Genomic DNA, 15,507 nt, shown 5'->3' with positions numbered 1-15,507 from the left:
AAACCTTATGGGGTGTTTGTTTTCCCTAAAAATGTTTTTAAAAAACTTTCATACTTCTCACATTCTTACTTTACATTTCATAAGATCATTTTTAAAATCATGATTTGATTTCCATCTAAACATTTTAGGGAGATTATATGAATATTACTACTTTAAATGTGATCCTCATAGAAGTTCAGATTTTTTAAAAAAGAGAGAGAGAGAGAGAGAGAGAACACTGAGAGTGGTTTTTATTGAGCAATGTATCCCCTTGGGATAACAACTATAGACCATGTGACCCTTCAACGACTTTTAATCCTTTCTTCCCCAAACTCCAAGCAAGCATTTTGAAACCTAAAGAAAATATATATCAGGTCGCTTGGGTAGTAATTGCCTGATTATACACTCAACTAATGGCATTTTGGTGTTTTTATAACATATCATCGGTCTCATTAATGGTTTGATTAAAGAAAATCCCAGCAATTTTTTGTTTGTTTGACCTCTTGCTCTTCTTCACCCACAAAATCCCTCCAAGATTGCCAAGTAAATAGCGCAAAATCTCAGAGAGAATGAAGATTACTGCTGAATTCAAACCCGATTAGATATTGTGCCTCCTTGGTAAAGGCGTTTTAGGGGGGGGGGGGGGAACTTATGAGTGTAATAAGTTACTCCCTCCGTTCCTTATTATAAGAGACATTTGATGCTTATAGCATGTTCCTATATATAAGAGACACTTAAAAGTTGTCTCTACTTTTTTGTGTTGATTTCCTATTTTACCCATATTTATTGTCTCCAACTCACACTCTCTCTCCCTCCTACTTCTCTTCTTTTAATAATTTAATTGTTCTCTCTCATGCTCTCTCTCCTTATTAATGAGGGCATTTTGGGAAAAAATTATATTTTTTACACATTGATTGTTAACTAATTTTAACTGTTTTTTGATCAACGTAATTCGGTTATTTGTCTCTTATAATAAGGAACGGAGGGAGTAGTTTACAAATTTAAGAGCTGCTTGTCATAATTTTTTGTCAATCTGACTTATAAGTCAAAAATTGTATTTTAAGTAAGATTGTAAAAGCACTTACAACTTATAGAAAAGTAACTTTTTAGGATTAAAAGAAATTTTTACCCGCATGTTTACGTTGTTATTTTGCTTCTCTCCATATATTTCTTAGACTTTTCAATCAGTTTTTAGTTATTTATTTTTAGTATTTTCTTAAGTAAAAATAATTTTTAACAATTTTTTAATAACATTTTTAATTTTTTTATATAAATCATGCAAAGTATATCATCTCATTCATTATGTAATATTATTTGATTAAAAAATTTTCACACTATTATAATTTCTAATTTAACTATATTTTATTTATTAAATATAATTTTTCCTATTATAATAATTTGAAATTATTATATTAAGTAAATTCATAATTTTAATAATTTATTATTATTTAATAAAAGTAATACTCATTTTGGTCATTTTACAAACTAAATTTACTTATTCATCATAACCCATGCAATCTTTTTACTTTACAAACTAAATTTTATAAAAGTGAATCCAAACATAAATCACATTATCTAATTTAACTTTTACTTAATCTGATTTTTTTAAAAAAATTGGATAGAGAACAGGTTTTTTTTTTTTTTACTACCAATCAAAACAGACCCATGAGCTCGGGATGCCATTTCATTCTTTGTTGTTTTCACCCTCAATCCCTCGTACAACGTGGTTTTTCTCCTCGTAGTGGCTTCTCTTTCCGTCATTTTTAACTTTAAGGAATAATTTTTTTGCTATATGTTGGCGAAAAAAAAATGCTATATATATTATGACTTATCTGGTATTGTTTGTCAATATGAGTATCATTTATCACACTTAGAATGGGGAAAATGACATGAAAAAAAGTTAGAAATTGCAATATTTCAATTCAGGCACCTAAGAGGTCAAAATCCCAAAAGAGAAAGTTGTGCCTAATCTGATATTTTGCAAATATAATCAAATAACTAAAATATCCTTATATCATATTTTCTATAAAAAAAAGATATCAAAGTTGTCATTGCCAGTATATTTCTTGTTATTGTTTGTTCAACACTTGTTATTACCAATTCACAACTTCTTAATAAATAACTTGTCATTGCTAATATATTTTTTGTCATTTGCTATTCAACACTAGTCATTATAAGTTCATAACTTGTAAATAAACTTTTTGATATGATGACATTTTTATTATTTAACTACATTTGCAAAATACTAATGCCCCATTTGGTACAATGGAATAGTTTTTGATGGAAATGGGAGTGGAAGTGAAGGTAGAAATGGGAGTGGAAGTGAGTTTCAAAACATGCTTGGTATGGTAGGGGAAATGGGAAATATTATAATGTTTAACTTTTTTTATGTCATTTTCCCACTGAAACATAGACATAAACTTACATTGAATTCAATATGTATAAAATTATTTATAACTCTTATGGCTACCCACCAAATTTTGGAGAGGAGCCAAGGCCAGAATTTTTAAGTCGGGTCTGACCCGTATGAAATCCGGACTATTACCATTTCCCCGAGTAGGTGCGTTTAAAGGGCGGCGGTGCTAGGGTTAGAAATCGGCCAGTTGCCGTACAGTGGGTGAGTTCAGACTACGTCGACGGAACCAACACAGCACAGACATTTCCCAAAGCTATGACTGCCCAAACTCAAGAGGAGCTTCTTGCGGCCCACCTCGAACAGCAGAAGATTAATGTAATTTACCTTCTCTGACTCTCACTCCGCTTTCGTGTTATTTGCTCTGATTTCGCCTTTTAATGGATAGATGTCTTGCTGTAAACTCGATCCCCGAGAAAGTGAGAGCACCGATTTTGATTTTTATTAGTAGTATGAGGATTTACATCTTCTTGCCCTGGTTTGTCCATACATTTAAGGTGGCTCACGATTAGGGCTTTTAGACGCAAGACTGTCCAAAAAATAATGGTTGAACTGCTGAATTGGTACTATCTTTTCATAATGGTTGATCTCAACAACCGATGCTTTTCTCACGACCTTATCTACTGTGTTTTAATCAATAAAGGGAGCTAAAGTACTTTTGAACCCCAAATTTAGTACCACACTGAGTTTGTTATCATCGAGTACTTGAACCCGAATAAAATCTTTTGCAGCCTGATGAACCTGTGGTTGAGGATGAAGATGACGAGGATGAGGATGATGAGGATGATGAAGGAGATGATAATGCTGATGGTAAGTTGGCCATTAAGATTAGTTGAACTATACTACACTTTTCTTATTCCACCTGTAAAGGCTTAGTTAAGATCTCTGAACCTAACATCTCTGTGATGTAAGGTGCTCGCAAATTATTGTTCATAATTAATAGTGTTTTATTCTGTTTCTCTTATTTGGGATAATCTATTTCATGGTCGGAGTCTTTGCTTGCTGAATTATTGTGTCTTTACAATCTGCAATTAGTTGAAGCCTACAACTTGGTTCACCTTTTGGTCAGAACTTTTGACACTGGAATCACTGCTAGCTTCTAAACAAAGCTGGCTGCAATTTTCGCTGTGATAAATCCCTATTTTAATATATTATTTGATATCTTTTTGGGGATATTTATCAATTAAAGTGAGATAATTTGCATTGATTGTGGATATTTTGAATTAAATACTTATTGCATGAAATTGAAGATTTGAAAGGAAATTTTATCATATTTTTATCTCTTTTTAAGTAATTGATTTTGGGCTTTATGATAGTATCTCACGCTGTCATTCTGTGTGAAACCAGAGTTCTGAGTTGTCATAAACCATGCTAGTGTTATGAATAAATTGGCTGAAATCTACTTGGCATTCTGTTATTCATCAGGGTTCAGGAAGAATAAAAAAATAGTGCTCATTGTGAGCTTCAGTTGTGGATAACTGATTTAATGCTGTTCTATATTGAGGCGTGATGGATGCGATTCTGCCAATCCACTGTCTCACCTGAATTTATATTGTATGCAGGACAAGAAGGTGATGTAAGTGGTAGGTCTAAGCAGACCAGAAGCGAGAAAAAGAGTCGCAAGGCAATGTTAAAGCTTGGAATGAAACCAGTCACAGGGGTCAGCCGTGTGACGGTCAAAAAGAGCAAGAATGTAAGAGTTAAATATCTTTAGTACTCTCCCTGTCTCAATTTTCCTTGTTTTGGTTATACACTCTAACTTTCGGGCAACTTCTGTTTCAGATTCTGTTCGTCATCTCAAAACCAGATGTATTTAAGAGCCCAACTTCTGATACATACATTATATTTGGAGAAGCTAAGATTGAAGACCTGAGCTCACAATTACAAACTCAGGCAGCAGAGCAATTCAAAGCTCCTAACTTAAGTAATGCAGGGCTAAAGCCTGAATCCTCAGCAATGGCTCAAGATGAGGACGATGTGGACGAGACTGGTGTAGATCCCAAGGACATAGAGTTAGTGATGACTCAAGCTGGAGTGTCAAGGCCAAGGGCTGTTAAAGCCCTCAAAGCTGCCAATGGAGACATTGTTGCTGCCATTATGGAGCTCACTACTTGATGGGCAGATTTGGGAGAATTCTAGGTTTTCAAATGTGGAGTTATATTTGTTGTTGATTTAAGTTTTGCTCACCTGGGATTTGAAATAGCAGTTTGCCAATAGTCATTGTTGTTTTCTATTTTCTTTCTATAGTTGTGTGTAAGAAAGGAAAACAATGAAACTCATTAGCATGTTTGATGCTGTGAATGGCTGTCATCATTATCTACATTGGTTGGTAAAGTTACAATATGGTAAGACTTTTTCTATTTTGTAGCATGGGTTTGAATCCTCTCCCCAGCTCTCGTGCGACATGATGAGGATCTTGTTGGGTTTGGATAGCGTGGGTTACTCAGGTATGGTTTTAAAACTGACAGAAGGGCAGCCCATCTTGACGGGTCTCCACCTCCCATCTACATGTAATCATTTCGGGTGATGCAAGTTATTTTCTAGGCTTCTGGAGTTGAAAGTCGCCAGTATGACCCTTGTTGGCAGTTGGAACCTTTGGGAACCATTAGTTTTTTGTAATTTTGGAACGCCCTTATCAAAAAACTCCAACAAAGCTAAATACGGTCCAAGGTATTGAACTTACTGTTGCTTAGTACCATTTGGGATCCTTTAGGAGCTTCAATGAATGAGTTGAACCGAAAGACACAGCACAGGTTACTACTATAAATTTTTTTTCCTGGCGAAAAGGCAGAATGATACTAAAAGTAAGAAAGCATAGTTAGAGTTTTACGCAGTAGGAAGACAGAACATGAATTAAATACAAAAGAGGAGGAGGAAAAACTAACACGAGTTAAGAGTTATTGTTGAATAACAGGAGTGTAATAGGCATTAGATGTCTTATGCTTTATTTCCTTCGATTGCCATGATTCCTGCCATTCAGATTGGATGTTAAATTTAACTTTGACTACACAAAATTATTAAAATATATATTGGACTACTGGTTGTTTAATTTCTACTTTGCATTTTGATTCACAGCCACAGCTGCGTAAATCATCGTGCATACGCAGTCGCAGTAATTTTAAGATTAAAATGCTTTTATTTTATTCCGTTGACTACTGTGAAGGTGATCCTCGAGAAAATATTAATATTATATTTCAAAAAATTCCATGCTCCATTCAACCGTGGGTCTGGGGTCTGGTTTTTGAAGTATTGGCAGTCTGGCAGCCTGCTTGACTCCACTTGTTTCATTTTTTAAAACATTCAAAAATACAGTTTTACGAAATAAAACTCTTTTTATATATTTATCTAAAATTTCATGCAGAGGCTAAAGCAATGAACCATGGTTAGGTTACTCGGCCTTCACAATCAGCTCAGCACACTTTCCGTACAGACAAGATGACGCGTGTCAGCTCGTTTCCCCGGACGACGCGGTTTCATCCCCATCACCGCCCTATTTATTAATCTCGTTCCCCTTTCATATTTCCCATTTCGCTTCCTCTTTGCTTAGCTCCTCGCACTTCTCACTCTCCCGTTGCATCCTCTCCTTCTTTCCCCTTCTCTTCAGTCCTAGCTTCTCTCCATAAGATGTCCATCATTCCCATTTGATCCCATTCTTTATCTCTGTATTCTCTTTCTCCTAACTGAGCAAACCAGCTACAAGTCCACAGCAATGGCTTCTTCCGATAATTTGGCCAGCATCGAGCCATGGACCATACGACCCAGCTTCACAGATTCCTTGTTCCCAGAGACATTCGCTTGCGACTATGAAGTTCTCACTAAAGCCCTCCACAAATCCCTCTCCGGTTCCACCTCTGATACTGTTTCCCCGCTTCTGAACCTCGTCAACCCAGACACTACGCCCTCCTCCACCGTTTCGGACCAGGAAACGGCGCCCAAACGCCAGAGAAGCACTGTCCTCTCTGCCACGGTAAGGTTTCGAAGAGGAAGCCCCGCGCGTCAAAGAGGGCTCAGACGACGTTCATAGCGGCGGACCCAGTGAACTTCCGTCAAATGGTGCAGCAGGTGACCGGAGTGAGACTGGACAACTCACAGATGCCAATGGGGCCTATCCTAAAGCCGGAGCCACAGAGACCCCGTAGCCGGTTGCCGAGCGGCGAACTGTTCTTGCCGACGCTGGACACTTCATCCTTCTTGCTGGATCATCAGCAACAGAAGGAGGAAACGGCGGGGTCCGCCTTGGCGGCTGGACCTTCGACTTCTGGGCCGGCCCCACTCACTTTTGAGCCACCCGTTGGGGTGGTCGACGCTCATCTTGACTCTGCCGCCTTGGAGTTCGACGCTTACCTGAACTTTCCCACACACTTTCCCACTCTGGAATCGTGGAAAGTTATGTGAGACTTCCAGATTTTTGACCCTGCTTCTGTTCAGGGTTGGGGGGGTTCTTAGCCCTCTGTTTCTGAAGGATGGATAGGAAGGCGATGAATCTAGTACTCGTTGATTTTATAATAGCCTCGTCCTTGGGGATGTGGGGTGTCTGAGGTTGTTGGGATCTTTGTTTCGGATTAAACTAATCCTTGGATGTCAAGTTTATGTATTAACAATGGTGGATCTCCGCCACATTTTCTTATTCTTCTGTCCTTTCAGGCCTCGCATGCCATTCTTTTTTCCTTTCTTTGGGTCAAATGTTGAACAGAACTTCGGCACCGGCATATAGCAAGTGATAGAGATGTTATGGTAACCAGAAGATCTATGAAACCGTGTAGACGTGGGCCTCTGCAACAAACGGTCTAAATTAAATAATGTTCTGCAAAAATATAGCTTAATATGTTAAGATCATTCAATATATATCCTTTAGTTTAAAACTTAATCCCTAATATATTTCCATTTCTCTTAATTTGTAGCTATCAGTACCTTGCTCTGTGTCCCATTGCGAGTGATACGGGAACCAGTACTCCTTGTTCGTTTCGACTGGTTCTCTTTCTCTGTCGTTCTTGTTGGATAGAAAATGGCAGGGTACTTCATCTCTGTTTTTTCATGAACAACTTCTCTTGACTTTTACATCCAAAATTGAAAATTTTCTAACAAGAAAGCCGAATATTAAATCCAGGAGAGTAAGATCACGTCGATATTATTTTATATTACACACAGCAGTGGTCAAGTCGCATAGAAATGTGACTGAAGATGCATGAAAAAGCAGAACGAACGTAAAAAAAGTTAATAATTTATTGTCAGGCAACTTGGTATTAATGTCCAACGTAATGGCAACCATAGTCTCGTTAAGTCAGAGGGATTAACAATAAGAAAATGGTGTATAAATTTTGTGTTAGGTATGGGAATAATTTGACTTGGGGTCTGAAGATGTCTCTCGAAAGCGATAATTCTGCAATATATAAACAAGTGAAAGTTATATAATTTGGCAGCGTCAAGTCCACCCAGAATACAAAACAAACGAAACTTAAGACTTTAATTAATTAACACAGAGGGGGGGGGGGGGGTTTCTCCATTCCCCAGTGGTTTTCCAACACATTAATTAAAGTAACGGGCATCGAAATCTAAGGCCATTTATATTTATATTTAATCTACATAGTTCAGATTTATTATTTTAAAATTTGTATTTCAGTAATAAGCAATGGACGAAACTGGTTATTTCTCTTCCCCGGAAGAACACGTTTACCGCATTTCCAGGTCCGCTGGAAGCACATTGACCCTAGATTACGAATACCCATGTGTTAGTAATTTATCTCCACGAGATCACCTAACAATTCTTCTTCTTTTTTTTTTTTTTAATAAATATCTACAGAGGACAACATAAAAGAAATGAAAAGGCAGAGTGTCACTTTTGTTCTTTAATAAGAAACGAAATTATTTTTTTTTTGTCCGAAATAAAACGAAATTTGTTTAATCCTGAATAAGGACATTAAGTATGCATTGCGGATGTTAATTTTTAAAGCTGTGTTTGTTATCACAATTGAAATCACTTATAAATATGTTTTATGTAAGTCGAGGCAAAACTCCCCTTATATATTTATCTCGAATTTTTTAAATCACGATTAAAAGACTACTTATAAGTTCTTCTAAACGGGCCCTAAACAAATGAGAATAACTCTTCATTCAAATCAAATAGGATGCTGAGATATGTGTGTGATTTTTGTGTCCGTGTATTAGTAACATCATCGAGAACAATGTATGGGGTAATATATAAAGTTATAGGGAAAGACGTGATTTATTTTAAATTCTATGTAAAATATGCCACATTAGTTAATTGTTGAGGTTGGCGTGAGTGTGCCACACAGTTCCGCAAATTTTAATTATATAATGTGCTGGTTATTATGATTTTTTAAAAACTATCTAATTTTTAAGAAATTGAGTTTCAATTAAATAATAAAATGAAATAACTTGATCAGATTAAATGAGGGTAATAATTGATGAAGTCAATATTATAAAAATTAAATGATTAACTTTATTAAAAAAAGGAGTTCAAAAGGGAGGAAGACCGGAGATGGGAAAGAGACTGAGGGGAGAGTGACGAGTGCAATAACGTAAGCAGTTGAAAAGAGAGTGAGGGGTAGATGGATGGGGATGGCAGTGCGGACTCCCTCTGTGCCCCACCGGCGGCTTTATTACTCCCAAAATTATACTACCCCGTCTATTTATATCAAATTATTTTAACTAAATCATACAGTTGAACAGAAGAGTTAAAATTAGTTAAAAATAATTAATATATAATAAATATGATTTTTTAAATATATTTTTATATATAAATAGATAATATAATAAAGTAATAGTAAGATAAATAATAAAAAAATATATTAAATACATTAAATTAGAGATAAAATAAGTAATACTACATTAAATATTCAGACAAACTCAAAAAGAATCTCATAAAAAGAGTAAAACCTATTTAAAAAATTAAATCTTATAATAAAAACGGAGGGAGTATACTATTCTCTCTTTTCTATTAAAATTTTTTCTATTTACATTTACTAGTCATTTTTATCTCTCTAAATTCTTTCTCTATTTTTTAAATAAAAATAATTATTAAATATATTTATTGAAAAAAATTCTGCCAATAACTTATAATAAGTACCGGAGTGGCATTTCACTTCAACTAATTTTGAAATTATAAATTCATATTTAAGTATTAACAGAGTAAAAGTTATTCTATAAATGATTTATATTATAAAAAAAAATCTTCTTATAAGTGATTTACACCATGAACTGAAGAAAAAAAGTATATAAAAGGGCAAAAGAGTTGCCATGCCGTTTGGTAGAAGTCAAGGCTTGGGTGCGAGTACTTGGAAGCATAATTTTTAATATAAGTACTAATTAATTAATTTCAGTAATTAAAAAATTAGTCAAGTTAATTATTTATAATAAATAAATATTTTTAAAAAAATACTTTTACAAATCATTTGTATTAACTAAAAAATCTAGAATTATCATACAGAAACTTCTAAGATAAACAAGTACTTCAAAAATTATCTTAAAAAATAAATAAATATAAAAAAAGATAAATTAGTTATTTATATTTAAAACTAAATTCAACATCAAACATAAACGTAAGACAAAAGGTGGTGTTATCTTCTGGCTTTGTGAAACGGTCTCTTCACATTCACACTCTCTTCCCTCTTCTCTTCAGTCTATTCATCCTCACATGCTGCTCTTCATTCATTGCCTTTTTGTGGCCTTTTTCCCTTCTGCTAAAAGGACAGTTGTATATAATGATTAAAAATTGAACTTCTAATTGCTTAGTTAATTACAAACTTGTGAGCTTTTACCACTTTGTGGAACCTCTGCTGGTAATCTGTGGGAGCAGCTCCGTTTCGTTGATTCCTTATTTATTGTTCCTTCGCCGGGCAATCATGGTTTACGCGCTTTGATGGGACCCACCCTAGTCTTTTGACCGTTCACTCCAACTTCCGCTTCCATCCATGTTCAAGAACTCACAGCTTACTTTAAGATAAATATGTAAAATAAATTTCATCTTCACTCACTTAAAATATGTTTATAAATATTTGGAAATTTTTTGCTTGCTTTTTAAAAAATTTAAACATTCCATTAAATAATTGGATAATTTTGCTTATAATTTAAAACTAATTGAGTAACCTTAAATAGTAATTTAAATAATGTTTTCATTTTAAAAGAAGAGGATAATAAACAAATGTATCTCTACCCACCACATGCATTCTTCTGTTTTCTCGAACTACGATTAATATTTTTCTGTTTATTTTTTATTATTTTTGGTCCTTAGCTAGTTTAATTTTTATTTTGATTTGGAATATAAGACTTTAATATATTTTACTTTTAATATTTATCTACTTTATACCTATCTATTTTTTTTAAAAATAGTTTTTATAATAATAACAATATAATTAATTTAACTAATTTAGAAATGAAGGTGAAGACAAAAGAAAGGGCGGGGGAAGGGCTATTAATGGGAGGCGGGCGAGGGAAAGCGACCGCGTTACGGGTTGACCTGAGTAGTTGTATGTGTCGGGTAGCTTTATAGGATGGCTTTGCACATGTGGACGGTGGACCCCACCCCCAGTGACATCTCCTCTGACTTCTCCGGTCCTCGTCAAACCTATACCCCTCCCCTTGAACCCACCTTTTGTCTGCTTACTTCAGCTTTCACTACTTTCTACTGTGTCTTTTGACGGTTATGCCCCCCCACCCTTCCCTCACGTCATGCTTCCTTCACGACTTCCTCATCGCCCCCACTCCTCCTCCGCCTTTTCACCGGAATGAGTTCGGATGCTAATCTCATCAAATTTAAACTATTTATTTCTGTATAATAATATTCAGATTTAATTTTTTATTTTTCTATAATAATTATTTTAATGTGTGTAAAATTAAAAGTAAAAACAATCCTTAAAATCTATTAATTTTATCTAATTTTAACCATGTTAAATTTATCCACTTTAAAAATTAAATAAGGCACGCCAAGATGCCAACAGTCAATGAGACGTAGAAGGAAAAATTAGTAATAAAAAATTAAGGAGATGCTTTATAATTGAAACCAAGATATTTCTTCTCTGCGATGCGCACACCCATGGTTCTCTGCAGAAGTAGAGCATGCCCGGAGTTATCACGATTTTTATTCATTTATTTATTTTTTTTTAAAAAAAAAGAAGCGAGTGAAAGTTGAAAGTTGAAACACCCGTTTTATCTGCCCCGAGTTGGCTGCCGTACAATCTTGGTCAAGGTTACAGACAACTAACAGTCTGAGACACCTCACTCCTCTCCACGTTTTAAGTGGTGAATGTCACAGGCACACTAGGGGCGGCCCTAGGAAGGGGTTCGTTGTAGCTCAGGCATCTGATTGAACCAAAATCTGCAGAAATCATGTAAACTTCATAATTCCCTAATTTCAATCTCTTCCTCTGGGGATTCTTTGTTAAAATGCACTCTACAATTAGCCAACAGTTATCCCAGTAACGAATTAGAATTCAGTTACAGGAGGAAGAAGAGATCCTTGCTTCCAGCCTCCTAAACTGGCTTAAAGATGAATTTCCAAGGTAAAAAGGCAGCTCTAGATAATCCGAAGACTTCTTTCACAATGATGAAGCTAGTTGAATCAGGTGTGCATTTCCAGCAGATAAAGCACGCCTACTTCTGAACAACTTCTTTATGCGCCTTATACGAAAGAATAACATTCCATATCAAAGATATAACATTAGCAGCAAGAACCTGCAATTGATCCACGCAACAGTTACATTAAATTCAAAAATGGAGAATCCAATCCGGAGGAGAAGGAAGAACTTAAAGAGTAGGTGCAAGACATGGTCGACTCGTAATAGCACGTGTCAAAAAGACAGCATTTATGGGGACAGAGGTTACAACACCGTTCTGCAAATGCAACAACAATGACCAAGATGCCTTCGTTCTTGGAACATTTAAATTCTTCTATATGAACTTAATTTGAGATAATTCTCTTATGAGTCCACATACATCAAACATGTGGGTGGGTACACGTGTTGATCCACGAGAAACCTACTAGTGATGACAATAATCGGATAAACAGAACATGAAACAACTGCATACGTACTGAGAACCAGGATAACACCTTGTATTATTAGAAAACGGCAACTGACATCTCAATTTGTCTGTGTACTTTCTTGAACAAGAAACAACCCCACAAGATTACACCCCAAAGACACAACAGATGGTGCGAATCACCAAAGAATTAGGAAATGTAACAAACAATGCTTTCCTTATGTATTATTCCCCTCTGTTATAGAAGGAAAATAGATAGCCTCCATACAGTCGTCTAGGCAAGCCAGTAGAAAATTCTTCTTTCAAAAGACCCCGGTTTTCGTTACCAAATATAGAAACCACTTTCAGATGAGTTAGGAGCTTCCATCCTTCAAATTGTAAATCTAAAATTCTTCTTCATAGTGATTAAAAAAGAGATTATTCTTAAAGTCAAATCAACACACTTCATGTATTTAGTCTGATAGCCTAACCTGGAATTGTTGTGGGACGAATCTAAAGTTGAGAAACTGAAAAGGTATCCATAGTTGCCAGTTTGCTAGAACAGCAGAAAACCACTCCTACAAAATGAACTTGTGTATAAGCATGAACTCTTTAAAACAGGGGGATTCCATCTGGAAAACCATTTTATAAGCAGATACAAGTTTGAACTATAGCACCACCTGTTGAAGCTTGGGTATTACTTGAGATGGCCTCCCTTCTAGAGTTACCAGCGTAGCCAAAAATACTCCAATGAATGTGGGAGCAAATAAGAACTGCAGTCATATTTCACTGCATTAACGATTAAAATGTCTGACAAGTAAAGTAAAACACAATAGATACAGAGTGGCACCAACAAATAAACCACACCTGATCCAGTAAAAGCCGCAAAAATGCACCTGATGCACCGGGCATGGTGACTAGTTTACTCAGATACAAGTACCTAAAAGATTCATAACACAAAATAATAAGGGAAAAAAAGGTGTCAGGGAAGCTGATGGATCAATGAATAATAATTTTCTTCACAAGAGCCCCGCAGTAATTTGATGCAGAATAAATGCGACCATACGTTAATAACAAAAATATCATCGCACTAATTGATAATACCCACATAGGAGCAGAAGCATTACCATAAATGCAACGTCGGACCCACTAACACAAAACCCAATAGAGTAAAGAGGAGTGTCCTCTTGCTATCCAGTGACGGAACTTGATCTATCACAAGCTGCAAAAAATAAGACCAATCAGGAAAAATTAAATTCCAAACATGTAAAAAAAAGCACAAGCATGCAATGGAGCAATACTTTTTTGGAAGAATGGACTTGACAACTACACAGAACAAACAAATTTTAATGGAGAATCCCCTAAAGCTTTACCCCTACTGCAAACATACTTGAAACAATATGATAGGCATCAGCAAAGAGAACCTTGCAAGGACCCTTCCTCCAAGTGTCATATTAATCAACTTATAATTCATGCCATAATGCAAAGATATGAAAGCAAATATTCAATTGTTTTGTCATGCTTTCATAGTTTTCCCATCTCAAAAATTGTTCTTATGAACTGCACATGCTTCTGACATCCAGTTGAGGACAGAAAATATGTACCAATAACAACTAAATGAGTATTACCTGACAAATCAAATCACCAATTAATGTCAAGAGTGCAGATGTTATAGCTTTGACTGCAATAGGATATTTTCCAAGAAGAGCCATGTACCTGCAGTGTAAGTTGGGACAAGTTTACAAAACCGAGAAGAGCGAATATAAATAGCTTGTGAAGAAAAAATGACCAAGGCAACCAATTCTTGCATTCCCAGACTACTAGGCCGAAGGCACAACTCTTGAAAAAAAGCTGTAAATTCAATAATAGATTAATCTTACATGCCACATTACATGGTCCCACCCAAAGAAAGTATAAGGGCTATGCAGCATTGCCTTAAAGTTAGAATCTTAAATCAAACTGCAATCTTAGCAAAAACATAAGCATCATTATAATTGATTGGCATTGTGCTACTTGATTGATCAGTATTTTGTTAACCTCATATTTCAACTTTCTAGCAACTTCCTGGAACTTCTTTTTGTTTCTTTAATAAGTGCCCGGGTACCTATATGATCGGAAATAGGGCATGGCCTGTTTTTGACATCCAATCCATAGGAGGTCGTGCACAGTGATGGAATTATCAATTGAAAGGTAAGGATGTATAATTTATATACAGCAGAACATTAATAGCAAGACCAGATATGTTATAAGCAAGATGTGACATAACAATTAGTATTAGCTGGAACCTGAGTATTTATAAGCGGAACGAAATAAAAGGCACTCTGAATGTTAAGCTACAACAAGTACCACGGTGACAACAAAAGATGATATGCATTTCAGTGACTGAGTCAATCAGCATACTAGAATATTTAAGAGACAATAGACCGGAAATTTTCAGTCTTGGATAAAAGCAGGTGGAGAACGAGAGGAATAGACAGAGTCGAAGACAGAAAAGAAAGAAGGAAAGTGTTTTCTAGCTAAAGGGAGACACAATCTACTGCACTTTTTGTCCGTTCTCTGGATGTCTGTTCATTGTGGCATAGCAATTATGTTACAAGGTACAATTTTTTCTTATGGAGAAGAAGTTCAACTAAAAGATTAAATTGAAACAATAAACGTGCAGAACCCAGAAGAAATAACTAGAAAAGCACCATATTACCATGACAACAAGGACCACTTTTCTCCTCCACCGCCCGGTCCATCGCTTCTGCCGCCGCTGCCTCCACCACTCCCGCCGGAATTCCCACTTCCAGCACCCCCATGTCCACCAGAACCATCATCCGCCACGGCCGAAACCCGAAAATGATCGGAACCTACGTGGTTAAATCCCGCCCCAGAGGAACGCAGGCCCCTAAACACTGCTGCATGGCTACAGTTCAGAGGATAATAGTGTAGGTGGCCTGAGTTGCTTCGAACCGCATTCGTTCCAATTGGAGTTACCGGAAGATGACCCTGATGGCGGAAATGTGAAAGGGGTCCCCGTGAGAATTTCACGGCACGATAAAATAGTAGAGACTTTTGGGTTACCCCTGGAGCAGCTGTGCTGTACACCATCCCTGCTCCGGACGAGAGGGTTTTCGCAGGTTTTTCGGTTGATGTCT

General features: G+C 36.0%; 2 protein-coding genes, 1 long non-coding RNA gene and 1 pseudogene across 3 annotated transcripts in view; 3 read left to right on the top strand and 1 right to left on the bottom strand.

Annotated features, from left to right (window-relative positions):
* The window catches only part of LOC114719952 (uncharacterized), a 23,493-nt gene extending 9,197 nt beyond the window's left edge, over positions 1-14,296 (top strand). Inside the window, exons 2-3 of the long non-coding RNA XR_003737948.1 lie at positions 6,932-6,934; positions 14,286-14,296. This is a non-coding gene — a long non-coding RNA (uncharacterized LOC114719952). The remainder of the gene's footprint in view (positions 1-6,931; positions 6,935-14,285) is intronic.
* On the top strand, positions 2,562-4,755 carry LOC114719951 (nascent polypeptide-associated complex subunit alpha-like protein 1). Its single transcript, XM_028905531.1, has 4 exons — positions 2,562-2,710; positions 3,124-3,202; positions 3,955-4,085; positions 4,175-4,755. The coding sequence occupies exons 1-4, from the start codon at positions 2,651-2,653 to the stop codon at positions 4,505-4,507; spliced, it is 603 nt and encodes a 200-aa protein (XP_028761364.1). The 5' UTR covers positions 2,562-2,650; the 3' UTR covers positions 4,508-4,755.
* LOC114719950 (calmodulin-binding protein 25-like) lies at positions 5,930-7,019 on the top strand (annotated as a pseudogene).
* On the bottom strand, positions 11,537-15,507 carry LOC114719949 (protein sym-1). The gene is made up of 7 exons (XM_028905529.1): positions 15,066-15,507; positions 13,996-14,083; positions 13,495-13,589; positions 13,235-13,307; positions 13,048-13,140; positions 12,859-12,945; positions 11,537-12,082 (listed from the first exon to the last, which is right to left on the bottom strand). Exons 1-7 carry the CDS (start codon positions 15,458-15,460, stop codon positions 12,002-12,004), a joined length of 912 nt encoding a protein of 303 aa, XP_028761362.1. The 5' UTR covers positions 15,461-15,507; the 3' UTR covers positions 11,537-12,001.

Source organism: Neltuma alba, unplaced genomic scaffold (assembly GCF_004799145.2).
Source record: "Neltuma alba isolate B1F8T4 unplaced genomic scaffold, ASM479914v2 tig00011960_pilon, whole genome shotgun sequence".
NCBI classification, from domain to species: Eukaryota; Viridiplantae; Streptophyta; class Magnoliopsida; order Fabales; family Fabaceae; genus Neltuma; species Neltuma alba.
Note: the sequence above shows the minus strand (reverse complement) of the source record. Positions and strands in the feature narration are given on the sequence as shown.